This window comes from Arachis hypogaea, chromosome 13, assembly GCF_003086295.3.
Source record: "Arachis hypogaea cultivar Tifrunner chromosome 13, arahy.Tifrunner.gnm2.J5K5, whole genome shotgun sequence".
Lineage (NCBI taxonomy): Eukaryota > Viridiplantae > Streptophyta > Magnoliopsida > Fabales > Fabaceae > Arachis > Arachis hypogaea.
The window spans coordinates 126791146-126819087 of record NC_092048.1 but is presented as its reverse complement, the minus strand read 5'-3'; the positions used below and the strand labels follow the sequence as shown (position 1 = coordinate 126819087).

General features: G+C 34.7%; 2 protein-coding genes across 2 annotated transcripts; one reads left to right on the top strand and one right to left on the bottom strand.

The window, feature by feature from the left end:
* Positions 1-291: 291 nt before the first annotated feature.
* Positions 292-5073, bottom strand: LOC112733255 (protein HEAT INTOLERANT 4). Its single transcript, XM_025782151.3, has 14 exons — positions 4550-5073; positions 3428-3466; positions 3272-3325; positions 3115-3178; positions 2944-3002; positions 2674-2798; positions 2494-2553; positions 2086-2144; positions 1777-1856; positions 1571-1609; positions 1155-1217; positions 1020-1067; positions 818-946; positions 292-708 (listed from the first exon to the last, which is right to left on the bottom strand). The coding sequence occupies exons 1-14, from the start codon at positions 4676-4678 to the stop codon at positions 661-663; spliced, it is 996 nt and encodes a 331-aa protein (XP_025637936.1). The 5' UTR covers positions 4679-5073; the 3' UTR covers positions 292-660.
* A 20292-nt stretch (positions 5074-25365) lies between these two features.
* LOC112735381 (protein FAR1-RELATED SEQUENCE 5-like) lies at positions 25366-27227 on the top strand. Its single transcript, XM_025784922.1, has 3 exons — positions 25366-25653; positions 25778-26058; positions 26291-27227. Exons 1-3 carry the CDS (start codon positions 25366-25368, stop codon positions 27225-27227), a joined length of 1506 nt encoding a protein of 501 aa, XP_025640707.1.
* The last annotated feature ends 715 nt before the right edge of the window (positions 27228-27942 follow it).

The following is a 27942-nucleotide window of genomic DNA, read 5'->3' as shown; positions in this document are numbered from 1 at the left end:
AATTTTTCCCATTCAGTCTCCGTTGCGATCAGAGAATATAAAAGCCTCATCATGCCTGCTAGTGCTAGCATATTTTGTTTTAACTCTTGAAACGTCAAAATTATATTTGAGTTTGGACAAAATTATATTTAGTTCCAACTAAAAATATCAAAGTTGACATCAATAACATTTTGAAACTAGTCAAGCTATTAACCCATCAGATTCAAGGATCAAATTGTCCCTTGACTGAAAAAAAATTACACATCACCCACGATGTTGTAAACTTATAGTAACAACAGCAGATTCAGAGCCTGATACGATAAATAAATTTATTTTTCTCATTTAGCTTCTAATCAAAACTGTCATACACCTAATTTTGAAGGGAAAAAGAATGACCTCGAAAATAAAGATAGCAGGAGCCACTTGAACTGCTGCTCCAAGGAGCTCAGAAATACAAATTTGATGCCAGAAACATGTTTCATTTCCTCCTTAACACCTGGTACAATTCTCTAGGATTTCTGACCTACAATTTTACATTGTATGTTCATTCCTTTTAGACAACTTCGACAAAGAAAATTTGATGGAAGCTCCAGGGGGTTGCCTCCTCGACTTCATATAAAACAAAATATGTTATGGTAGGCAAAACAAGCCAGGATATTGTTGTGATTGTCTTCAAGCCATTCACAGAACCTCATGAGCCTTTCCGTAATACCTGTTTATGAATGGAGACTGCAGGCACAAAATGATATTCTCAGTCTCAGTGCTTATAAGTGCAAGAATGCATTCTGGATGTAATCAATTTGAGAAAGGTCGCATCAGAAAATTGCCCAAACACTACCTTGACATTTGATACATCAGGTGCATCTGGCGATGTAACAGGGTAGAACTTGTAGAATCTCATTTGCTCAAATGCAGCTTTAGTTTCCTCGCTCATTTCTTCAATGGCTTTTCTCCGAGCTTCTCTTGCCTACAACAAGGAAGGAACAGGTAAAAATCAGGAAGTAATAAATTATCTGCAGATCCAGCAGCAGCAAAGGTACCTCTCTATTAGCTCTCCTTGCTTCGCGAACTTTTTCCCTGACAAACTCCTGATAAAAGAAAAGTATCAGTCACACAATGTACTTAAAAATATATGGAAATCATGAACCAACTACCTATTAGCCATTATATGGTACCTTGAATGCATCTTTTTGGTCTTCTGACAACTCCTCCTCCTGTATGAGCTTATCAGTAAACTCCTGCAGAGTTGAAAGACTTTAATGCAAAAAGGCAACAAGGCAGTAAAGCAGTGAAACACGGATAAAACAATTACAAACCAATCCCTATCTATCTTTAATCCCCGCCCCACAGAAGAGTCAAGATTTCTAGAACTTAATAACAGAGCAAAGTGCAGCCAGTAAGCAATGAGCATCACAAAATGACAGGTGAAAGAAACATAAAATTTCCTACAAAATAATGTCAGGCTTTATAAAAATCGTCTACTATTTAACTGTGAGTAGCAAAAGGATAAGTCCAATTTCAAAACTGCGGCTATTAGCTGGCTTAATCTTAAGTATTCTAAACTACAAAAACCATAAAATTAATTCATTACCTCAAGCTCATCAAGTTCCCAGTCAAACTCACAAAAGACCTGCAACAAACAAAACCCAAGTATAACATTTTGAGGGGAAAATATTAATGATAATAATAATATATGTAGGTCAAATCAGCCCATCTTGCTACAATAATTTATAGAGTGACCCCAAACGAATAAAAGAATGCACTTCCACTAGTAATAAGTTTGCTGATCATAATTACCGGCTTTGGCTCAGCTGGATATATTATTTGAACCTCAGTGCTCTGTTCAAGTTCATCTTCCTTAAATGGTTGGTAGAAATCTGTGCATCGGACAGAAGAAAGCATTCATAAACAACTTCTCAATAGGAACATTAGCACTGACTGACTGACTGATGATTAGCCTATCATGCCTCGATCAAAATCAGCCAAATAACAGTATCCTGTATTTTACTTAATCAAATTGCAGAAAGATAGTGAAATATCACAGGTATCTTCTATGATCTATCAGATAGAAGTAATATACAATGTCTAAAAAACCAGAAAACTTACATGGCAAGCAGTACTCAAATTTCTTTAATCTATCCAACTTCAAGTGTTTTAAAGCAGACCTGCCCCCATATATATCATGAAACAGATGAGATAAAGTTATTCGCAAATTTCCTATACCAAGGATCAACCAATCAAAAGTGCAAGGAAAACAAATTTAACATGCAAACAAACAGCTACTAGGTACATGATTAATTTGTCATTTTATCAGGCTACAAATAGAAAAACAAACCACTAATTGTTTTTAAATTAGTATTGATGACATTCAAGCTATTCCAATAATTGTCCACATATTCACATATTCTTTTCTTTCATAAGGCCCGTAGATCCAAGAGTTTACTTTACAAAGATCAAAAGAGAACTTAAAGATGTAGGTATAAAAATAGCTTCAACTTCAAAGAAATCATTTACCTTCTTTGAGTGCATCTTAGGATAAATATTTGAGACTTTAGTCTATCAACTTGGCTATCTCTGTTGAAGACATCAAACATATGAAGAAGTTCAGAGATGACCAAGAAGCAATGTTTGTTACTTACATATAATCATATAATAATACGAAAGAAATCACCAAAAATAAATTGGAGCCAGTACCTGTTTTCTAAGGGAATATATGGAACCCAGTCCATTTTCATTTGTTTCATGGGAATTATTTCTTCAGCCTCCCTCTGAACTGAGTTAATCCCAATTTTATCAGATGGTGGAAAAGGTGATACAACCTGTTTGCAGGAGAAAGTTTTTAATATTTTAGAAATTAAAATAATAATGGGGAAAAACATAATTTTCATGTAAGATCTGTTGGCAATAATCAATGTACTCAAAGCATCTTTATAATAAAGTAGATAGCCCAGTCCAAACACTTACAGCTACAACAACAGGTATGCAGACAACTTTGCTTTCACCTTTAAACATGACCAGTTGAGCTGCAGATGACAAGATGGATGAAATGTCAGATAAATGAACACAAACCCGGAAATGGTTATCTAAAAGTTTCAAATAGACTCCTTTCAAAATGATAGTTTGCAAGCTACTTACGCTCAGTACAACCAAAGAGATAAACCTTTTTCTCATATAAAACACCACCCTCTTCAAATGCATTCTGAATACAACACAAGATATCATCAGGAATTTGTCAAATAAAATAAAACTCATTGAGAAAAGAGCCACAACAGCCACAATGTCAAATACTCACTTCGAGATTAGAGAAATCCCACTTGAATTGATAGACAGAATCCAACTGGTCCCACTGGAATTATAACACAAGGCAATAATAAGAAAAAAATGTCGAACAGAAACAGCTAATATGAACTCATAAAATGGAGAAAACCCCAGAAAAAAGGTAACAAACCTCTGTTCCAACGGGAAATGTTTCTATCCACAAGTCTTCCTACACAGCCCATATTGTCAAATATTATCAGCATAAGCAATATAACACATATTTAATAATTAAAAGTCAATATAGTCACGTCACACCACAATATCCATATCCCCACAAACACTTCTCCAAAACAGAGTACAATCTAAAACAGAGTACAATCTAAAACAGTTAAAAGCCACTTCCAACTATAGGATAACCAGTAACTAGTATTATTAACGACAAAATCAAACATCACACATGTTTAAAAAGGATTTCTTCTACACATATAAAAAAAAAAAAAAAAAAAGCCAAATGTCAATATCTACACAAATGACACAACTCTACCAGTAGCCCAGTAATGCTATAACTTGGTTCTAGGTTGCTTTCTTTTGTAGTTTCAAAATATATCTTACCTTTATTTTGCATTTTCATCCATTTAATGAATAATGTGTGTTTTAACTCAGGATGTACTTTTCTTTTTCTTGAAAATGTACAAGAAAAACTAAAACAAAAAAACAACGAAGAACCTATGATAGAAAACAAGGCTTCCAAATAGCGTATGCTCCTGTCCAGTACCATAAAAAACATACTAACACTAAATAATACTAAAGCGAAGTACCAGCAATCCAGCATCCACCAACACTTAATACCACCTTCGTATCACCTTGTATCTCACCAACGAGCCCCCTTTAGTGCTCATTGTTCTTCCCCGAATTTGCAGCAGCAACGAGAAAGGGAAAAAAAAAAAAAAAAACTCGAGTATTCCACTTCTAACAATTCCGTTTGCATCTTACCAAACCCCCATCTTTTATTGGCAAAACATTACCTCGTTCCTAGCAGTCTATATTGACCATAATATACAGAAGAAAGTAACAATCCAATTTCGCATCACCTCCTTCCTAAAAGGAACCGCAATCTAGCTCAGGAACAAATCCTTCATTGACCCTGGCATAACCTATAGTCTTCGTACTTGTCGTAGCAATACACGCCAAATTTCCATGAATGCTCGCAGCCAATAATAATATTGGCAACAAGAATTTTAGCAAAATCAAAGTATAAACATGAACACATATCGGAACTACTATATGATGCAAAAGTAAATAGGGATTGTACCAAGTTGCGCTTATCTTCGAAGTACTCCGGTTCGGACTGAGGCTTGGCACGCTTAGCTCGTGGCTTCTTGTTCTCTTGAGAAGATTTTGGTTGGTTCTGAGTAGCCTTTCTCTTCGTTCCTTTCTTCATTGTGCGCTTTGAGTTCGTTGCAGTTGCAGTTGCAGTTGCGACGTAAATGGACAACAGAGAATGTACAAGAAGAAGAAGAAAAAGAGAGAAAGAGCGAAGAAAGATAGGGTTTGTGTTTGGAGCCGCGTGAATCGAAGGCGCTGGATCCGGATTCAAATAGAGAGAGAAACAAAGTTAGAGTTTTTTTCAAATACAAGATTGGAGAGAGAAAAGATGGGATTATATAGGGAAGGGTTTTAAGGCATGCGCCAGCAGCGTCAAATCAACGCTGCTTTTAAAAACAAGGGGCTTCTACATTGTCTGCAAATTTTGATCTCCAAATAATTTTTACGGGTTCCTAATTTTATTCCTTTGACGTTTTTTAAAACCTAAATAAATTACGATGAATTATTTTTATTAATAAAATTTGAAATAGAGCTAATCTTTGTTTTATAAATCTAAGGTTAAAACTTGGGTAAAACACGTAAAGAAACTAAATAGTAAATACATATCAATGTTATATGAAGTTCCAAGATAAATATGTTATATATATATATATATATATATATATATATATATATATATATATATGTCTTTTTGCCAATTTATATGTAAATCGAATTATTATATTCGATTTAGGCTTAGTCAATATAATTTGAATCAATATAATTTGATGTAGTAGGTAAAATATATAAAATCAACTTATATAATTTCAATTTTTAGTTGGTTAAAAACGTCGTTTTGACTAACACATAGTAATTCGAATTAATGGAGCTTCGAATTGTAGTTAAAGTAAATCGAAATAAGTGGTTTCAATTTACGTTCTTATTTTAAATGTGATGGCTTCGATTTATAGTCATTGAATAGCATAAGTAAATTAAAGCTAATAAAATTGATTTACTAATATTACACCTATATATAGAATTTTAATTCAATTGTTTCGAATTATAAATCATTTTCTTCTCCATCACAAAAAACCAACGTGATAGAAAACTTTGGCAATAACCTCACAAAATTTAAATCTAAACACATGGAGGACGACACGACCTATATCTGTCGGTTGGATTAAGTCGTGCATATTGCTCGTGTCATCCATAAAGCGGTTAGTGAATAAAAATATTTTGAGTAATTACCCAAATTAGTCCTTAAGGATTTTAAAAGCAGATATTTTAGTTACTAAGAAAAATTAATACACATATCAATTCCCAAGGTTTTACTCCAGCAGACAAATCAGTCCCAAGTTCATTTTCCGGCAGAGTAATTACCCAAATCAGTCCCCAAAGATTTTAAAAACGGACATTTTAGTCCCCAAGAAAAATTAATGTACAAATCAATCCCCAACGTTTCTCTTCATTAGACATAACAGTCCTTCGTCCAAAAATAAAATAAAATAAAATAATAATTATTATTATATTATTATTAATTACATAATAATATTGTATTATAATTTTTTGTATTTTTTAGACAAAAATAATGATAAATTTATTCATTAGATTCTTATATATATATTGTCACTTAATAATAATAATAATAATAATAATAATAATAATAATAAAATTATTAGATATTATTTTACAAGAAATTCAAGATTAAAATTATTTGATATTTTTGTATTTAATATAATAAAAAGATGTTCTATTTTAAAAAATAAGTTTGTATTAAAAGAAATATGTATTTAATATAAATCCAGATTAAAATATTTTCTTTTAATACTTATTTTTTAATACAAATATATTTTTTTTAAATAGGACATCTTTTGATTATACTAAATACAAAAATATCAAATAGTTTTAATATTTAATTTTTTGTAGAATAATTTTTAATAATTTTATTATTATTATTATTATTGAGTGACTATATATATATAAGAATCTAGTGAATAAATTTATCATTATTTTTGTCTAAAAAATACAAAAAATTATAGTACAATATTATTGTGTAATTAATAATAATAATTAATTTATGTTATTTTATTTTTGGCCGGAGGACTGTTATATCTAATAGAGAGAAACGTTAGGGATTGATTTGTATATTAATCTTTTTTTAGGACTAAAATGTCTGTTTTTAAAATCCTTGGGGACTGATCTGGGTAATTACTCTGCCAGAAAATGAACTGGGGACTGATCTGTCTGCCGGAGTAAAACCTTAGAGATTAATCTGTGTATTAATTTTTCTTAGGGACTAAAATATTCACTTTTAAAATTTTTGGGGTCTAATTTAGATAATTACTCAAATATTTTTTTCAATGTAGGTTAGTAATGTTAGTAATGTCAACATGCTTCTTCTAGTAGGTGTTTATAAACCTTAGTTAGAAAATTAGAAAATTAATTTTTAAAATATAAATGATGGTTAGAAGTAGTGATTTAGTAGTTAGTTAGATTTTAAAAATTCAAAATGGTACTTATAAATATAAATTAGAGTAGTGACTGAAGGCTCTATTAGAATTTTTAAGTTATTAATTTTATATTGTATTGTGCAGTGAGAATTAGTTTAGTTAGGATTCACTTTAACTCAACAGTGACAATCATAATAGTGATTGATGATTGCGATATGTTTTATACGTTAAAGTTAAATTTTTATTAGAGCTTTCTGTGTTAGGCCCATTCAGATTTAGCATTTTTTTTGTTTGAACATGTAAGATTATATGTTTGGATTTGGGTTATTTTTTTAAATTAGGTTATGCATTATTTAGTATTCCTTTAATGACACTGTTTTGTTATGGTTCTTATAAATAATTTTTTATCATAGTGCAGCCTCATCGCTGTATCACCAACATGAGAAGGCAACACAGCATGTCCCTGGATGACAAAATCATACCGTACTTGTAGATGACCGATTTATACCATCTTGTAAGGTTGAATGAGACTTGGTTTAGGTTGGATGAGCCATTAGTGAGTGCATTCATGGAGAGATGGCATCCAGAGATGCATACATTTCACATGTCGTTTGGGGAGTGCACGATTACACCGCAAGATGTAACATACCAATTAGGACTCCCGATCGACGGTCAGTACGTCAGTGGATGCCTCACAAACTTTGAGAGATACATCGACGGCAGCCGCCTAGTGTAAGCATGGTTCAAAGAGCTATTGGGTGTTTTACTTCCTGCAAACTACATCGACAAGTCCACGGTGAAGTGTACTTGGATGCAGGAGACATTCAGTAAGCTTCCTTAGGGCGCAAACAATGCTATGGTTAGGAAGTATGGCCGAGTGTATATCATGATGCTCTTATCGAATCAGCTATCAGTGATAAGTCTGGTACACGTCTTCACATTCATTGGCTACCCTACGTAGCCAAGCTAGAGGACATGGGTCAATATAGCTGGGGGTTTGCTTCTCTATCATGGTTATACTGGTGCATGTGTCATGCGGCCAACAGGAATGTGGTAAAGTTAGCCGGTCCATTGTAGCTCCTGCAGTTATGGATCTTCTGGCGGTTCCCTAGTTTCCATGATGATGGATTTGATGTCTTTCATTGGCCGTTGGCGTCGAGGTACTTGCTTTTGAGTTATGTTGTGTTTGTTAATATTTTCTAGATTTATTTCCGTTGTTGATAAAATTTCTTGGGTCACAGATGGTCAGGTTATCAGCCATCGTTGAGCGAGAAGGGGCCTCGAGTCATGCATTGGAGGCTTAGGATAAATGTACTTCAGGCCAGGAATGTGAGTATTTAGGGTTTCAATATATTCATCGTTAATGTTATCTTGGCAATTTTTACTGTTTATGATGACATGTGATAACTATTTCTATTCATAGTTCACGTAGATGCCATATAGCTTGCCTGATGTCATTCAGGTGGTGCACCATAAGATACTGGAGACACCGCATATGGCATTATGGAGGGCTATGACAGCATTGATCTATTTTGCTGTCATAGAGTAGCATCAGGTGGATCAGGTGCTACCGCAACTTGGTGGAGTACAGCATCGACCCCGTGCTGTACTCAATATCGATTTCTTGATGTCTAAGGATGGTAGAGGTGGAGATCAGTGGTTTTCCAATACCTTACAGAGTTGGCACATTCATTGGACCAACAGGACGTAGCATGTGTGATAAACCCATATTTTATGATGTATTTTGTGCTCAATTTAAGTGATTTATTCAATCCTTCACCCACTTATTCATGTAAATTGCATGGTTTTACTTTCCCTTCCTTATTTTATGATATAAGTGAAAAACATGTTTCCTATGCTTTAAAAATAATAATTTTAATTATCCATTATTACCATTCGATGCCGTGATTTGTGTGTTAAATGTTTTCAGATCTCATAGGGCAGGAATGACTCAAAGGACAAAAAGGAAACATACAAAAATGGAAGGAAAGCACAAAAATGGAGTTTTGAAGAAAAAGGCAGCGACGCGAACGCATGAACGATGCGAACGCGTGCCTAGCGCAAAAATGCAGCGACGCGAACGCGTGGATGACGCAGCGCACGCCCTGAGCAGAACGCAATTGACGCGTACACGTGACCGACGCGTACGCGTGACAAGGAAAACTCCCAGATGACACGAACGTATGACCCACGCGGACGCGTGACAGACGCCACGTACAAAAATCTGCAGAAAATGCCCCCAGCGATTTCTAGACTCTTTTTTCGGCCCAATCCAAGCCAGAAACATAGAATATAAGCCAGAGAATGGAGGAATCAAGGATATACAGAATACAACATTCATAATTCATAATTTTAGATTTTAGATGTAGTTTTTAGGATTAGGATTAGGATTCCTCTTAAAGGTTATGTTTATTTCTTCTTCAATCACAGGTTCAATATTCCTTTAATTTATTTTCTACCTTTATTGATTCTATTACTTTAATTTTCATTTATCTTTTCAATTTGGCTTATGAATCATTCATGTTAGGATTTTCTTAATTAATATAAATTGAGGTATTTTCAGATTTAATTTTGCTTTATATTATTTATGAATATTTTTAATTTAATGGTTTAATTACTCTGCAGGTCCCTATACTTTTTTTCTTTTCAATTGGGTCTCTATACGTGATTTTTTTTTCAATTAAGTCCCTATTAACGTTTAACGTTAAAAAAAATGTTAGTGAGTTGTGAAATGACTTATTTACCCCTTTCTTCTCCCTATAAACAGATTTGTGTCTGAGTTATTTGAGGTTTCTCTTCTTCTCCGTTTTTCATTTTCAATATTTATCTTCTCCAAATTTATGGCTCAAAGTCAAGGAACCTCATTCATTCTCTCTTCGGGAAGCTATGTTTCCAGGAGCTCCAACCCAAAGGAAAGAAGACATCTGTGTTTCTGTGGAGAGGCAGTAACAATCTGCCGTTCCTCAGCCGTTTCTGACCATGGTAGGAGGTATGTTACTTGTGGGAAGATACCAAAATGCAACTTTTGAGTGAATTGATGATTTTAAGTGGATTGAGGTTCATGACGGTGCAAAGAATGGGTGGCCAAAGGAAAAAAAATGGCAGGTTCACTGTTTTTGTGGTGACACTCTAAGTCTTCAAATTTCAGGAACAACAAAAAATCCTAATAGAAGATTTATTTCTTTCCCTAACAGAAGATGCAAATTTTTGAGTGGGTTGATAAAGTTGGTGCAAAAAGTAACGTGTCTGCTGCTGCTGTTGGAGTTGTTGGAACACAAAATTCTGCTAAGTTGGAGGGTGAAATGTGGAAATTGGATGCACAAGAAAGAAAGATAGAGAGATTAAACGTGGAGATGGAGAGATTAATTATTGAAGTCAGAGAAATAGATGCTTGTGTGGGTAGATTATGTGATGAGTTCAATATTCTCCAAGAATAAGTTGGGAGATTAGATGACAATATGAAAATTCAATGTAAAATGCAATATATGCTATTTATGTTTTTGCTAGTCTTAATAATTGAAATGTGGTTTGCAAGATTTTAGAGTTATCTGTGCTATGAAATTTTATGTAAAAGGATCTATGGCTTCAATCCAATTAAAGCTAATTATGTTTAGTTTGAATGAATTTTGTATTTTGATGTATTTTGTGTGTGTATAACAATAAAATGATAGTTGGAAAGAAACTTTATCAATGTGAATATTTAAAGTTTCACAATTGACAACAACTTGCAGAAAAAAGTGGCCAGATAATATGCCACATATATTTTCATTAAATAAGTGTTCCTGCTGTACCCCTTACTTACACAAAATATCACAGCATAAGTGGTCATATATGCCACATACCTAGTCCAAAATAAGGGTCCAAGAAGTGCAACAATTAAAAGTGGTCCAACCTAATTCCAAAATATCAAAATAATGGTCCTATCCACATAATAAATAGTGGCCACAGAGACACAATTGAAAACAAAATATACTATATAATAGCAACCCCAACAACCCTAACTATAAATTTAATCATACTTCAGTCATCACTTAGGTCTATATGTAGAGTAGGTGCCCCTTTTTGCTTCCTCACTCATAACTTTAGCTGCCAATTTCTCCTCACACCAAACACCTTTGTCTTGAGTAAAGGTTGAGAAGATACTTTAGGTGGTTGTTGAGAATTTGCACTTGCCACAACTAGGGGAGGCTAGGAGGCTAGCCCTTCAAGAGGTAAGGCTTGTTGTGAGGTGGCTGTGGTTGGAGCCTGAGAATTTATTTATAACACAGCATAATCAATTTATAATCATGTTATAATCTATTTATAAGGCAGCATAATCTATTTGCAATCCACATTGATAAAACAGTAATTTATAACACAGCATAATTTATAATCTATTTTCACACATCATATGTTATACTATGACAACCTAATCTACTAAACACATCAAACACCCTATAATTTTGATTAGAAAATAGTAAAACAGTAGTTTGTATATTCAAATTTGTAAAATATCTGACATAATTAAATTGGGACAATACCTTCTATTATGTCCATATTATCTGCGGTTGCTATATGTAAACTATTATTGCTTTTTCTATCTTGCTTAAAGAAAAGAACAGAAAAGAAAAGTAAACAAAAAATAAGTCCAAGAAGCTTGTTATTAGCACCAATCAATTTAAAAGCAATGATACAAGATGAATCATCCAATGAAAAGAAAACAAACAAGAAATAAAACCCCAAAGAAAAGAGATATAGATATTAGATACCAATACTCCCAAATTAGAGCTTAGGCAGCATATTAGCATTACTGTTAATGAGTGGGTGTGGGGTTTTCAAAGACCAGACCAATATGATCAATATTTTCAATTGACTTAACATGAGCACATAATTCACTTTGACCAAACAATAATATGAACACACAATTCACTTAATGCACGCGCACACACACACTTCACTTCAAATTCAATACTTCATCATGATCATCAGCTATATCCATCTATGAATGATCATGACTTTAGAGAGCATGATATATATGGTCAAACCGGTAATGTTTATATGTTCAAAAAAAATCGTCGAATTATGTATTTTCTAGAGCAATTTGTAAACTTGAGAGTAACACTCCAAATCAATTAACACTGTTAAGAGAAACAAAACTAAATTATTGCAAACCATTAAATCAAAACAATCCCTATACATAAATATTGATACCCTAAACCCTAAATAAACCATTAAATCAAAACAATCTAGAAATCAATTCAACAAATACATAATCAACCAATGTCATAATTTTAAAGAAACAAAATTAGCATAAATATCAAATTTTAAAACTGAAAAAAAAGAGACTTTTTTTGTTACCTGTTTGCAGACAGTTCGAGTGCAGGGAGAAGGAGTAGAGGCACAATGCGGAGACGGGAGGCCAAGCGCTACGAGGCTCGACACGTGCAGCGCGGTGACGCCAGGCGAGGGGCTTCACCGCGAGGGACGGCGACGCCTTGGACGGACAAGCGCAGAGGGAAGGAGGCAACGGACAGCACACCACCACGCGTTCGTTGCAGTTGATGCCAGACACGGACGCCGCCGACGGACCGACGCAGAAGACGCAGGAGACACAGGAGGAGACAAGAGCAACTTAGGGTTTTTTTCTTTGGGATGAAATGTGAGGGGTGCTTTTGGTTTTTGGGAAAAATTCATATTAGTTCACCTGGCCACTCCAGCTAAATGAGAGGAATATTCTTTTTTACCAAGAATATTCTGTTATGTTAAACGTAATACTGACGGCAGGGACTTAATTGAAAAAAAATTAACATACAGGGACCCAATTAAAAAGAAAAAAGTATAAGGACCTAATTAAAAATTCGGTGAAACTATAGGGACCCGCAGAATAATTAAACCTAATTTAATTTAAGATATTTTCCCCTTTTGGCTTTGGTTAAGTAATTAGCAACGCTTGAGTTATCAAACTCAGCTGTTGATTGAAATTGGAATTCTCTACTGGTTAATTTGTACTCCAATAACTCTAGTCTTTCTATAGGAGTTGACTAGGACTTGAGGATCAAATTAATTAGTCCACTTGACTTTTCTTTGTTTAGCAAGGGTTAATTTAAGTGGGAGCAGAATCTAATTCTCATCATACCTGATAAGGATAACTAGAATAGGACTTCAATTTCTCATACCTTGCCAAGAGATTTTATTAATTATTAATTTATTTTTCTTGTTATTTAAATTACTTGTTCCCTATTTCAAAAACCCAAAAATATAATGTTTTACATAACCAATAATAAATCATACCTCCCTGCAATTCCTTGAGAATACGACCCGAGGTTTCAATACTTCAGTTATAAATTTTATTGGGTTTTGTTACTTGTGACAACCAAGACTTTTGTAAGAAAGAAATTCTTGTCGGTCTAGAAGCTATACTTACAACGGAAATTTATTTGTGAAAATTCTAGATCGCGCGAGAGTTTCGTTCTTTAATGTGCTACGATTTGATGTTGTTCCAAACACAGGACCTTCACATGCGTACTTGGAGTGGTGGTAAGTATGGAGGGGGGTGGAGGAGCCCTGAGGGTAGATATGATAGAGGGATGAGTGGGGGTTTAGGAGGAAGTGAGGGTAGTTCTGGTGGTGTAGGAGATGTTGGTGGAGATTGTTATGGTGATAGTGTAGAATCTGGTTACAGAGGTTGCGGGGATCGTGGTAGAGGGTTTGCTGATTATTTTGTCGGGGTTCCAAGTAGCAACGAGGTGGTGCACGAGAGCCAAACATACATTAGTCCAAGTTAGATGCTATCGGACTTGCTTGGCAGTGAGGGCCTTGACGCGGACTTTGGAGGGTTACGCTTCCTTGATGAGATTAGTGTTATTATACCGGAGGATGACTTGGCGCGCCACATGTCTCAGGTAGCCGGACCCCAGATACACCTAGATGTGGATCTAAATAAGCCTCTTTCTGGACCTTTGGATGACACATTTACATCGGGCGGGACTCCCCCTTCGACATTCACCACAGGTCCACTAGCACATTGATGAAAGGAAAATTGTGTGTCGGTAAAAAATTTCACAAATGAAATCTCGTTGCAAGTATAGTTCTAAACCAACAAACAATTCCTCAATCAAAAATTTGTTTGTCACAAGTACAAACCCCAATAAAAATATAAACCGAAATATTTAAACCTCGAGTCGTCTCTCAAAGGAATTGCAGGGAAGTGTTCTTGTTATTGGTTATAGGACAAGTATTTTTGGGGTTTTGAATAAAGGACATGAGAGATAAATTGCAAGAAAATAAATGAAATTCAAATAGTTAAAAGGTCTTGGCAAGGGTTGATGGTTAAGGATCTTTATCCTTATTACTAACCACAACATGATAATTGTAAGGATCAATCTCATTAAGTCATCCTCTAACAAGTGAAGGAAAGTCAAATGAGCTACACCAATCCTAATCCATAAGTCATAGCCACTCACTAATTAATTTAGTGGAAGCTAGAGTCAATGGAACACCAATTATCAAGACTTGGACATTAGCAACTCAAGTTCACCTAAGTTACCATCCCAAGCCAAGAACACAAAAATCTACTCTAACATCCTTCCAAGCATTTTGTCAAACACTTAGAAGGCATAAAAGGAAGACAAAATAAGATTGCAAGAAATATAAATCTACAACTACTAATTGCAAGGAAATTAACAACAACAACTCAAATTAACAATGAAGGAACATGAAACTCAAATTGCATTAAAGGAAAATAGAAGGAACAAGAGTGCATTAACAACAAAGTAAACAAATACAAGGATTAAAATACTAAACTAGGAAAGCAAAGGTAAAGAAACAAGAAATTAGAAAGGAAAAGTAAATCAAAGCATGAATTAAACCTAGATCTAAGAAATCATAATCTACATCTAACATAATTCTAGAGAAAAGAGAGAGCTTCTCTCTCTAGAAACTAGCCTAAAACATAATCAAAACTCAACTATGTGCTCCCCCCCCCCTTGACTCCCTCAATTTTGTATGTAATAGGCTCAGAAAATGAGTTGGATCTGGGCCTGGGAAGCTCAGAAATCGCCCCCAGCATTTTCACTTTAATGATGTCATGTGCGAGCATCGACGCGTATGCATGGGTCATGCGTACGCGTCGATTGGCATTTTTACTTCCCACGCATACGCGTCATGTCATGCATACGCGTCGTCATGCTACTTCATATTCACGCGTGCGCATCTGTTACGTGTGCATGTCGATGAATGTACTCCCACTCCTTGATTTTCCATGAGTTCTCCACTTTGCATGCTTTTCTCTTCACTCCTTTGATCCATTCCTAGCCTTTTCAACCTGAATTCACTAACAAACACATCAAGGCATCTAGCGGAATCAAAGGTGAATTAAAATTAGCAAATTAAAGGCCTAAAAAGTATGTTTTCACACTTAAGCACAAATTAGGAGAAAATCATGAAACCATGCTATTTCATTGAATAAATGCGGGAAAAGGTGATAAAAATCCCCTTAATTCAGCATAAAATGCACCACGAAATAGTGGTGCATCACACATGATGGTCCATCTACATCAGCAGAGTGCATACTAGACGACATGGAGCATCATGGCAACTGAGATGAGGTTGAGGTCCCTCTGGCCCAAAGAGCACAACGTATCAAGCGCCGTCGCCGCTGTTACCAGCCAAAGTTGTCTCAGCTACAGTAAACTCAGAATTATCCCTGTCGTACAAAGTCACCATGAAACACCTTGAGGCCTTTAGAATAGCCTCTATTGCCTTCATCAGATGCTGACTAAACTGCTACCGGGTTCCTAACTGTGCCTCTGCCTCTCTTCCCTTGCGAACAAATAGATTGACCAATCTCCCATAGGTGGACTTCACCAACGAACAAACTGGAAGGTTCCTGACACCCTTTAGTATCGAGTTTACACACTTGGAGATATTGGTAGTCATATGCCCGAATCTCCGACCTTCATCCCAATGCTGAGTCTACTGTGCATACTCAAGTCTGTTAGCCCAGTCACACATTGCTGGGTCTTCGGATAGGAAAATGTCAACCTAGTAGTCAAACTCGACCTCAGTCTTGGCGTAGGCAGCATTCAATAGAAAACCTCCATGCATCCTTGCCCTTAAAACTCAGGGCAAAATTTGCCATCACGTGTCGAATAAAAATGCCCGGTATGCATTAGGTGGAAGCCAACTGCCATCAGGAGCCTCCGGTGCAGCCTAAATCCCATTATGCCTATCAGATAGGACTAGAATTTCTGGCTGAGGCATTACGTGCTGCCGAAGATAAGATAGAAAGAATGATATTGGAATTGCCGTCCTAAGCAATCGCAACGAGCAGTATACCCTCGTATTTGCCATACAAGTGGGTCCTATCAACACTAGCCAATGGCTTACAATGTCGGAAGGCCTTCATACACGGTGAAAATGTCCAAAAAAGCCGATGGAAATAAGCTTATGACTCATTGACTTGCCACCAACTCGCATAGGACTCGTCCTCAGCATTGCAACACTACCTGGCATCGTGATCTGCACACCAGTACCCATTGGGGTAACTAATTATATGAATCCTCCCAATCTTTGTAAATCTGTGCCACAGCCTTCTACTTAGCCAACCAAACCCTCCTGTAAGTCAGTCTAAAACCAAAATGTGCCTCTGTTGTATTCTGCAAGACCTTGATTCACACAGCAGCATCAGCTCTAATCATAGGCAGTATGAAAGCTGATATAACATGGTAATCAAGCATCCTGTGATCACGAGATATCGAGGTGGCCAGACAAGTATGAGGTCCATTGTACTGTTTTACCTGCCAAATAATCCTGCGCTGGCAAAGACTGATCCAAATAAACCATGTGCACCCTTTGCCAAAATCCTTACACTTTCTATGGTACTTGCGATGATCAAATTCCAACACTTTGTACTCAACCCCACAGTGGATGCTATAAGTCTTCACGCTTAACACGGCCTCCTTTTTATCCTGAAACTGCTTTCCAACTTGGAACTCAATCAGAGCTCCTGTATCCTATGGATGTCTGGCCCCAAATCCAAAAGGTACTCTTAGTAACCCCTGCTATGTCATGGCATCCAAGTCCAAAGTTGAAAAGTGCAGGGTGTACTGTTGAGTTCCTGAACTATATGCTCCACCATCCCCGGCTAGAATACTCCTCGCAATGTCATCATCACTATCGTCGGTAATCGTGGCGGTATCCATATCATTATCATCATCCCGCAGTACATCCTCAACACCATCTATTGCTCCACCCTCCCCGGAAACCGGGACCATAACAGGAGTATCGGCCATGGCAATAGCAAACTCACTGAATGGTCGATTGTCACCTACTTCTCCGTCACGATTGCGGTTAAGATCAGTTGCGAAGGACAGAGATACAACCAAAACTGCTTTAGGTGCAATCACAGGCACAGATGATGAGGCACCAAGCGGTCTCGAACTGGAATCAGCTGGCATTGCTGAAGATTGAGGATTCCGATTCGAACTTCCTGAACTACAAACCACATCTACAAGCTTGGCCAATAGCACAGGGGTCCTCACCTTGGGAAACTAGCAATGACAATGAAATAGAACTTGCAAATCTTTGTCACTGTCTATGATGAACGAATCATACTTCACACCATCATGCAACACAGAATCAGAATTCTATAGAATAACTTCTCCACCTGTTTCACGCCATGTAGCCTCAGTTTTTCGATTATAGTATTTTGAAACTCGCTGAAACTCGTAGAAGGTTTGAGAAAAATACTTAGTGGATCCTTATCAGTAAATTTTATTTCAGATTGTGCTTTTTTCTTAATCGACCCTCTGAAGTGCTCTAGAACTAAAAAACTATAATCACTAGCCATTGGGAGTCCCACTATGAAGAGGAATTCACGTTCAGCTCCTATTTATATACGTTAGTATCCTAATAAATCGAATTAATTCAACTCAATTTATACATATAGACATAACTACATACTAAATCGAACCTAGTGGATTCGATTTACCATTAGGCACCATTGCTTATAAGTCAAATTTGTTATATTCGATTTACTAGGGTTCATTGCAAATCAATACATGTTAGTTCGATTTAACACTATAATGCTAATTCAAATTCAGTTACTTCGATTTATATAGATTTATAAAACAATACTAATTCGTATATTTTTAATTCGATTTGGTAGTACAAGACCTAATTCGAATTTAATAAATTCAATTTATATAGATATATGAACGAAGATATGCATGTAATGTTTTTTTGTTTTGGGACTTTCATATAATATTGGTATTTGTTTGATTTATGCATGTATTTTATTCTTAAAATTTTTTTTACTTTATTCTTTTAAGTTAGATTATCATCTCAAAATATTTAAATTTAAAAAATAACAAAAAAAAGTACTATCCTAAAATGATTATAATTAAAGTGGAGTTTGTAAATCTGTTATCTATTATATTTATTATATATTATTAAAATTAAATTATTTTATTAATTTTAATAATTAATAGCATAACTGATATGGCATATTTTTTAAAATATTTTTTGATTTATTTAAATATATTAGTTAATTAATTAGTTATTTATCTGATCTAATTAAAATAAATATTAAATTATTTAATATTTTGTTTGACCACGTTAACTATAACTAATTAATAATATTAATTATTTAATTTATCTAAAATGAATAAATTGATTTTGTTTTAATTTGTGTTACTTTTTTCGTCTTTGTGTATCTTGATTAAGAATTTTTAAAAAGGTTATAATTTTTATATGACATATTTATAAGATATTTTTTATTTATTTAACTTATTTTATTGTGTCAAATAATTATAATTAATTTACTATATCAATTTTTTAATTTAATTGATTGATATATAAATATTTAACCCATTGTTTACCAAAAGTTCCTTTTCATATTCCTCCTTGATCTTAAATATTATAATTTTAAATTTTAGATTTTTATTCATTGTTTATATTTTTATTTTAATATTAAATTTAATATTTATATTAATATTTTTTTATAATTTATTATCTAATAGTTATAGATACACCATTAATTATATGGTCGTAAATATTTTTTCAATTTAATAAAAAAAACACAATTTTGTTCCTTTTTTATTTTATCTATTTTTTGTATTCAATAACTTATTCATTGTAAAAAATTATATATACTATAAGTGAATCTTATTTTTTTATCAATTGATCTTTTATTCGATAATATTTTTTTCTCCTATGATACATTGTTTCTGCTCTTTGGTTTTTTTATAAATTATAAAATAGTATTATCCTTTATTATATTATATCTTTTTTATTTTTTATTTTGTTCTTATTTATTTAAATTTTTATAATTTTTTATTATAAATTTTATCATTTTTAACACATACAATTTAATTTATTATAATTTTTTATATGTTGACTTTTTTCAATATTTAGATTATATTCTTTACCTAGTCACAAAAAAAAAATTTCTTACTTGCTTAATTTTATTTTTTATTTAGAGAATTGGGTGATGAAATAACATCGATGAAGGCTATTGTACGTTTTTTTTTTCTCTTTTTAGCTTACCTCCCTTTTTATAGGGATCATGAGTAATTATATACAATGATCCTTATGCATAAAGGGTAAATATAAATTGTATTCTTGCATAACTATTTGGAGCGTGATTTCTGTTGAAATTCACTCAAATGGTAAAATATACTAAATTTTAATTGAGGTGGCATTGCATCTTTACTCCTTTTGTCCTTCATAATCGAAGAATGGAGTACACTTAAAGATTTAATATACTACAAAATGTAATTGAGGATTCCTTATTCAAGATCTAACTTGATTATCCTCTAGCAATGTTTTGGTGTGAACCAAACTTATAATTTGAGAAAAATCTCCTTAGTTAGTAGGTACTGTTATTAATATTAAGCACTTGATAAATATAATATCTTGATGTTTTTACAGATAGTAAATACGGAAAAGCTCCACAACTAAGTAAAATATCTAACCAAATTCAAACAAGTTGTTATCAAGGATTTTAAATTCACACACACGCTCTTTTTTATCCATGTTGCAACTGCTGCTTTTTCTTCTATTCTTTCTTTTATCCATGTTAATGTACCCATGAGAGGAAGAATGGAGGACCTTTTAAATGACAGTATAAATGAGAATAATCAATGATTATGGAGATAACTAAAATTTTAGGAGAAATGGAAGTTATTGCTATAAAGATTATGAAAAATAAATAAAAAATAATTAAAGATAGACTTATCACTTTATAAAAAAATATGACTCTTTTTAAATATTATTAACATTAATTCTTTTTAATCATTTTTGTATTAAAGATTTTTTTTAACAATTAAATCTCTCTAATATGACTATTTTTAAATATTATTGGATCCTCTCCATTATTAAAAAAAATTGAGGGAGTAAAGTATGATTTATAACCCTTCAATGCACTCTCTCTCATGTTTTCTCTTGGTCCCACTTATAATAATTAACGGTGAGAGATCACACTTTACTCTCTCAATTGTTAAAAAAAATTGAGAAGATCTATTCTTCCGGTCTCGCACATCTTCTTCCACCACCAACAGCCGCACGTGACATCACAAACGTGGTAACACAAACCTCTTTTCTTTTCTTTCATCGTGTCTCTTCTACTTTGGATGTTTCTTTTTTTAACTTTTAGATGTTTATTTTTTTTATGCTTTAAAAAATAACATCCAAAACTTAACATAAAAAACATCTAAAATTATAAAAAATGAACATCCAAAACTTAAAAAAAAAATCTAAACTCACTGAAAAGAATATCTAAAAATTAAAAAAATAAACATATAAAATTATTATACAAAAATTTTTAAAGGTGATTTAAAAAGAAACATGAAGGGAAAAAAGGCACAAAGAAAAAAAGGAGAAGAGACATGAAAGAAATGGGAGGGCACGTACTAAATTTTTAAATTTAAAAACCAAAATTTGTTAAAAAGTTGGCTACATATAGAATTGGTTTATAGACTTTTTCTTTTTCTCTAAATAATCTTTTCCCTTGCTTGCACTTCCGCCAGCTAACACGATGATTCCTTGTCCAGTCGATGAAGCAATGAAGCTCATGGTGTAATACTGTTATGATAAGGTCTCAAAAGTTTCGTAGATGGCAACCCTGGCCATCGAGGCTTTGAAGGAGCCGGAGAGAGACTAGATAAAGATGAAGGACATTAAGCACAATGGAAACATTTCATGAATGACTTCACTGAAATCGCAAGGGTTATGCGGTTAAGGACTTAAGGTAGATGACAAAGGAGCTAAGTAGCATCGCTAAGGAGATTCTTAGCACGTGCGTCTCCATCGGGAGCACTATTGACGGGAAGGATCCAAAGGATTTGCAGGAAGAGATCACAGACATAGATGTTTAGACCCCTCTTGATTGATGAGGAAGTTTTCTTCTACTTGTATTTCTTTTCTGTTTTTCTTTTATAATTTTTTCTATATATTTTTTTTGTTACCTCTATGTAATTAGCGTTTTTTTAAAAGAATTCTGATATAAAGTTTAGAGAGCTGTTATGATCATAAGAAATTTATGATCCTTTTTAATGTGGAATGCAGTTTTACAATTTATGATCCTCTCTCATTATTTTGAAAACATGTATGCTTAAAATTCTAACTTCAACGAATAGTTGATCTACGATAAGAATGAGAGGAATAGTTCTACAATGACGATAATTTTTTCCTACAACTACATGATCAGTTCTCCTCTCTTCGGTGGTTGCTTTTCTTTTTGTTTTTTGTTTTTGAAAAACATATTCTTTTTCTTTTTATTTGTGTATTTTTGGATCAATACTTTTACTTATTTTATTTTATGATATTAAATTTTTTTAAATTTAGATTATTGTTGTGAAGAATGATAGGAAAACAAATAGGTTAGTTTTGTATAGATTTTGTTGCCAACTAAAGTAAAAGAGAATAATTTTTTTAGATTTTGCTACTCTGTGTGTGTAGATTGGAAGTTATATCTACACATATAGAGGACATGTGGCGGCCTCATATGAGATCTCATTGTGGCAGGAATTCTAAAAAGTAGCTGTGTAAAAGAACAAAGTCTGAATATATGTATATCATGTACAGAGTAGCTTAGGTCATTATTAAAATTAGTAGGTTTGTTTAGTTTTTAGGTTTAGTTTAGTAATAAAAAGTATTGGAAAGTTTTCCAATGGTCCAGACCACTTTTCTGGAACTTTGATGATCCACGTACGGTTAGGTTACAGGTGTTGTTTTTGTCGTGTAGCATGTTGTGAAATATCCTGAATGTCCCTGCAATAAAGTAAAAATTGAACATAGGGGCAGTGATCCGTGATCAGTTTAAAGCACAAAGAAAGCCAAGTTGCAGCTCAACCAGTTGGATGAAGAGTTGTATCCTTTGGGCCCGTAAGAACATAATTGACTGAATTTGGGCTTATATTAAATTTTGGAAGGGTTTTTTATTATGGGCCTTTTTGTCACTGTTGGCATTGTTGGAATAATGATGGTTTTAGTGATGCAGTTAGGAAAAGAAAATGAAGCCCGTGATGAAAATGGTCCAGGGAGGGAGGTTAGTGCAAGGAAAAGAGTTGCTGGTTAAGAAATGAAAACGCTGGCGTTTTGTAAACCCCCGGTGCCCTAACGTGAAGGTGAGCACCCAACCGTCCAAGCTTGGATGCTGTGGTCAACCGTCATCATCTTTGTTCGCGGTGTTTGTTTTTTGTGTTATTGTTTCGTTGAAGATCCGTCACCTCTGTAATGGTGCTGGTCGGGATCGAAGTCAACAGGCATCGTATCGGAGAGCTTGTTCATCGCTGTAGCAGAAACGCACCTTTGGGCACCGATGCTCGTGAGTGACGCTACTAACGCCTGAAGGTCGTTGCAGTGTGTCACTGGTGGTCGTTGAGGTCTCATTGATTCAAGTGTTAGTTCAAGTGGTCATCTACCTTTGCCGTGTGTAAGTCACTCGTTAGGTGAGCTTCAGTTGGGCAGGTATCTTTTTTTTTATTTTCGTTGCTGCATGTTGATGTTATTTTTGAAATTTAATTTATTGTTGAAATAAGGATTTGTCGTAGTAGAATTCAATAATGATGTTGTGGCTGAAAATTATGATAATTTAATGAAGTTGTTTAAAATTAAATTTTTTTGTCATTTTTGGATTTGACTTCAATGCTTTGTTGCTGGAAAAATCTGACTGCATTGCGTTTGTTGCTTAATGTGATGAGTAAATGTTGAGATTGTTGCTGTAAATACTTAATTAGCCAAATCGTTGAATGCTGTAAATGCTTAGTTTGTTATTTCATTAGAATTTGGTAAAGATCGGAATTTATCATATGTTGGCATTGACTTGTGGTTTGAGATAATCCTATAAATCTGATTTAGGCATTTTCACGCAAGTAAAATAACCCCATTCTAAGTTTGCCTGATTCCCCTAAAGTCATGTTTGAAACCTGAGTACCTTTGTTCTAGAAATATATAAATTGTCCCAGGGTCTTTTGGTTTATGTAATACGTTAACCACAGCACGATTTATGCTGAATTTGGCACACCACATCGGTACCCAGCCAGCATTTACTCAAGTTAATAAAGCTTAAGACCCCTAACGATTGATCAAGAGTAGGAGTCTATAAATACAAGAGAGTGGTGTAGGAGTACTTTGATTTTTCAATTTAAAAGGACTTATTTTAAACAGTTAATTTCGTTGTAACTGAACAGACAAAAATAATCATATGAATATAATAATATGACTACGTTTATTGTTATCAGGATTGTTAAAAATTTAATTTTTATTATAACTATTTAAATTTTATCTTAAAAATTAAAAATAAATGTTTCTATAATTTGAATTATTAATTTCATTAGGAAGAACAACTTAAATGAAAAAAGAGTACTGAATTTTAATACGTAAATTTAAGTTACCTTTTTAAACACTTCCAAGGATATAAGTTGTGAGTATTGTTTTTTATTTAATTTAGTATTCCTAATGAAATCCAGAAGTTGAAATCAAAAGATGTATTCTTAATTTGTTAAGTTAAATTTCAAATACAAAAAATTTAACTTAAAATTTGAATTAAATTTGATATCAGTAAACGTAGTCGTATTATTGTATTCATTTGAATGATTATGATGCCAATGAGTTATACTTCAACAGGTACAGTCTCTGAATAGTCGCTTAAGAGGTTGCAAGTTCAGTAATTATTACCTGAAAAATGAACCTACCCGCATGAACTGTAAAAAAAAGTATGAATAGTAGTGCTGTTATAATTTTAAGCTTTATAAATTTAAATATGGCATATGTCAACAAAAGATATACATGTATGTAATGCTTCATGGGATAAGGTTTTGAGATGGCAAGTGTGAGTGTTGTGAATGTGTACGTCAAATTTTTTATGTCCGTAATTCATGATTTGTGTAATTACTTGTGTGTGTCTTGCAGTGAATAATGGGATCGACTAGCAAGCTTGGCGAGCAGCCATGTATGTGGAATGAGCCTCTTGAGGATGACTGGATGGATGGCAATGTTTGTGTTCCGAATCACCAGGTACAGTGTGTATACCTTGCAATTCTTATGTATAGGCTGCGAGTTGAATTAAACTAGAGGGTTTTGTGCTCTTAACATTTGTTGTTGTAGTTATTAGGGATTGTTTAGCATGTCATGTCTGCGATTTGTTAAATGAGTTTCGGCGGACTGATAATGGAAAAAATATCTTTCGTAGGCCATACATTAAATTTAAAGTGTAAAATGTATTATAAGTTGTAACATGAATATGTAAACTTAATTAAATTAATAATGAACAGAAACGTAGTTATTATATAGTTGAAGTTGATATCGTTGAATTAATCACCATATTATTAAGACTATTAATAAAAGAATTTCGATTATACAATTTAAAAAATAATGTAACCTTCAAGATTTTCACGTTTTGTACGTTTTATATGCCCTGATATGTTATTTAGTCCGGTTGTTTGGATTAGAGTAAATGTTGGGAAATAAATGAGCTACAGTAACAGCATAAGAATGATATTTAGTTCTGGCCAGCTGATAATGAAAGTTTTTTTTAATTCCTTCAGGAGACAATGTTTGATACCGTAGTGGAGGCAGATGGTGACTTATCTGATTGGGAAGGTAGGGGGCTTCGCTGTTGCCCAATTTCTTGGGTTTGGAGGGGTTGCGAGCCGAAGATGTCCTTCAAATGGAGTTTTCTACACCTGAGGAGGCAAGCGGTTTCTATAACAACTACAGCCGACTAAAGGGCTTTGCATCACGACGAGGTAAGACGGTTAGAAACACTGCCGGTGAGATTGTCAGGTACACGTTTGTGTGTAACCGACAAGGATTTTGAGAGAAAAAATGGTTGGAAAAGGTTGATCGCATTCGGGAACATAAGGTAGTTACCCAGTGCGGATGTCTTGCCAAGATGAGGATTAAGAGGAAAGATGGAAGCAGGAAGTGGTACGTGTCGCGTTTTGTCGAGGAGCATAATCACGAACTGGCGTATGGGAAGCTTGTGGATTATTTACGGTCACACAGGAAGATTTCTGAGGTAGAAGTTGCTCAGCTAACAAGCATGAGGGAGATTGGGATTAGCATTCCGAAGATATATGAGTCATTTGCAGCACAACTAAGGGGTTTTAACCTGCTTACATTTACGAAGCAAGATATCTATAACGAGGTGCGGAAGCAGAGAGGGCTCCAAGGTGGAGACGTAAATGCAAGTATAAGGTACCTGGAAGGTCTGGCACGCGTGGATGGGAAAATGTTTTGGCAGTACAAGCTTGGGGGCAGGGAAACACCTCTGCAACTTGTTTTGGAGTGAGGGTCGTTGTCAGGAAGATTATTTGTTGTTCGGCGACGTCCTAGCATTCGATGCAACGTACGACCGTAACAAGTATAACCTTCCCGTTGTTGTCTTCTCCGGAGTAAACCACCACAACCAGACATGCGTTTTTGGTACAGCTATGGTTTCCTGTGAGTCACCTGAGTCTTACATTTGGGTTCTTGAGCAGTTTTTGGAATGCATGCAAGGAAAGGCACCACAGTCTGTTATCACCGATGGGGACTCAGCCATGAGGATAGCGATTCAGTCCATTTTTTCTGATGCGCATCATAGGTTATGCACTTGGCATCTTCTGAGAAACGCGACGTCTAACATATGCGACCCAAGATTCACACATCTCTTTAAACACTGCATGTTGGCTGATATGGAAACCGATGAGTTTGAAGCGCATTGGGAGAACATGGTAGGACGTTGACTGGGTGAAGGAATTGTACAATAAAAAGTATGCATGGGCAACAGCTTACATCCGAGGTAGATTTTTTGCTGGGATACGTACTACATCCAGGTGCGAGTCACTACACGCCAAGCTCGGTCGGTTTGTTGAGAGTCGATACGGTATTCTGGAATTTGTTACCAATTTCCAGAGGTGTGTCGATTTTCTTCGTGACAACGAGGATGAGCTGGAATTTTGCGCTTGGTATGGTACACCTGTATTACAGACGGAGTTTGTTGAGTTGGAAAAGTCGGCGTGGACGAAGTTCACTCGCGAAATGTTTGCTAGATTTAGGGAAAGCTTGAAACGGTGCGTATGTGTTAGAATATGCGAAATCAATAAGACATTGCACCCGCATGTGTATACTCTACAAAAGTATCGGAGGCCTGAGATGACTTGGCAAATTTATAGGGAGCCTACTTCTAATATCTTTAGTTGCACGTGCATACGAATGGAGTCGTTCGGAATTCCATGTGTGCACATCGTGGCTGTGTGTGTCAGGCTTGATTTAGCGGAAATTCCTCAAAGCCTAGTTCTGCGCAAGTGGTCCAAGACAGCTAAAATGGAGATAAAAAATGAAATAGTTGACCACCACACTGCTGATCAAAGCGTGACGTATAGAATAAGGTTGGGTGCGTTCTCGCAGCTATGCAAGCGGTTATGGAGGGTGGCTTGCATGAGCGATGATGACTTCAAGGTTTACTCGAAGAAGGTTTTATCCAATGCTGTTTTCCTTGAAATCAAGTATGGTCTTCGACCACCAAGCAATATTCCCACACCGGCAATAGATAATGTAGTGAAAGACCCAATTCGTGTTAGAACAAAAGGCACAGGTCGGTGCAGTCAAGATGGGGGTTCTGCTGCGAAGACCAAAAGAAAGTGCAGTACGTGTGGGAAGCTCGGGCACCAGAGGACACGCTGTCCTAACGGAGATACGCCAGCTGCAACAACAAATGAGACAGCCACTGCTGGGGGGCATAAACGCAAGCAATCAAAGGTTATTTTATAATTTAAACCTTCAATCATTTCATATTATGCAACTTACTACACTTAAACTGATGCTTTAGTGTTAAATATACTTCGCCTATTAACTCTATGTTTGTTTTGACCCTGTATTCTGGTGACATGAGTAGAAACCTATTTTTTTTAATGTACCTCTCAATGCATGTTATTCCTAGTCAGACACGTAAAAATTGACACTCCACATTTACTTCTGGCAAAAACTAAATTTGAAGTAGTAAAGTTAAATTTTTTGGGCCATCATAGTTTTTGTGCTTCAAATTTACTTTTGATATGTTGGTTTGTTAGTACTGAACATGAGTAATTGTGTGTGAAAACATCATGTTACATGTTGCGGATGTTGTATTTCTATAGTTTTCCAAATGATGGAAAATACACACTGATGAAAAAAGTCATAGGTGAGGGATGTTTCACATTGACACGGGAATCCGTGTGATAATTTCACAAAAAAAAAATTATACAATCTGTTGTAGCATTATTCCCGTTGGCTCTTTCATTCATTTAGGGTTTTGGCATTTTCACTTTAAATTGCATGTTTTGAACCTATCAGTGAATCAGTCATTTTATGATGCTTACGTTTAGGCGTATGTGTGTTTTTTATTTTTGTTCGTTGATGTGTTTATGGTCTATTGAATTTTCCTTTCTTACTGTACCTGTAGTTAGAAGATATAGTATTTCTTTTTATACATATGTCATTTCTTTTC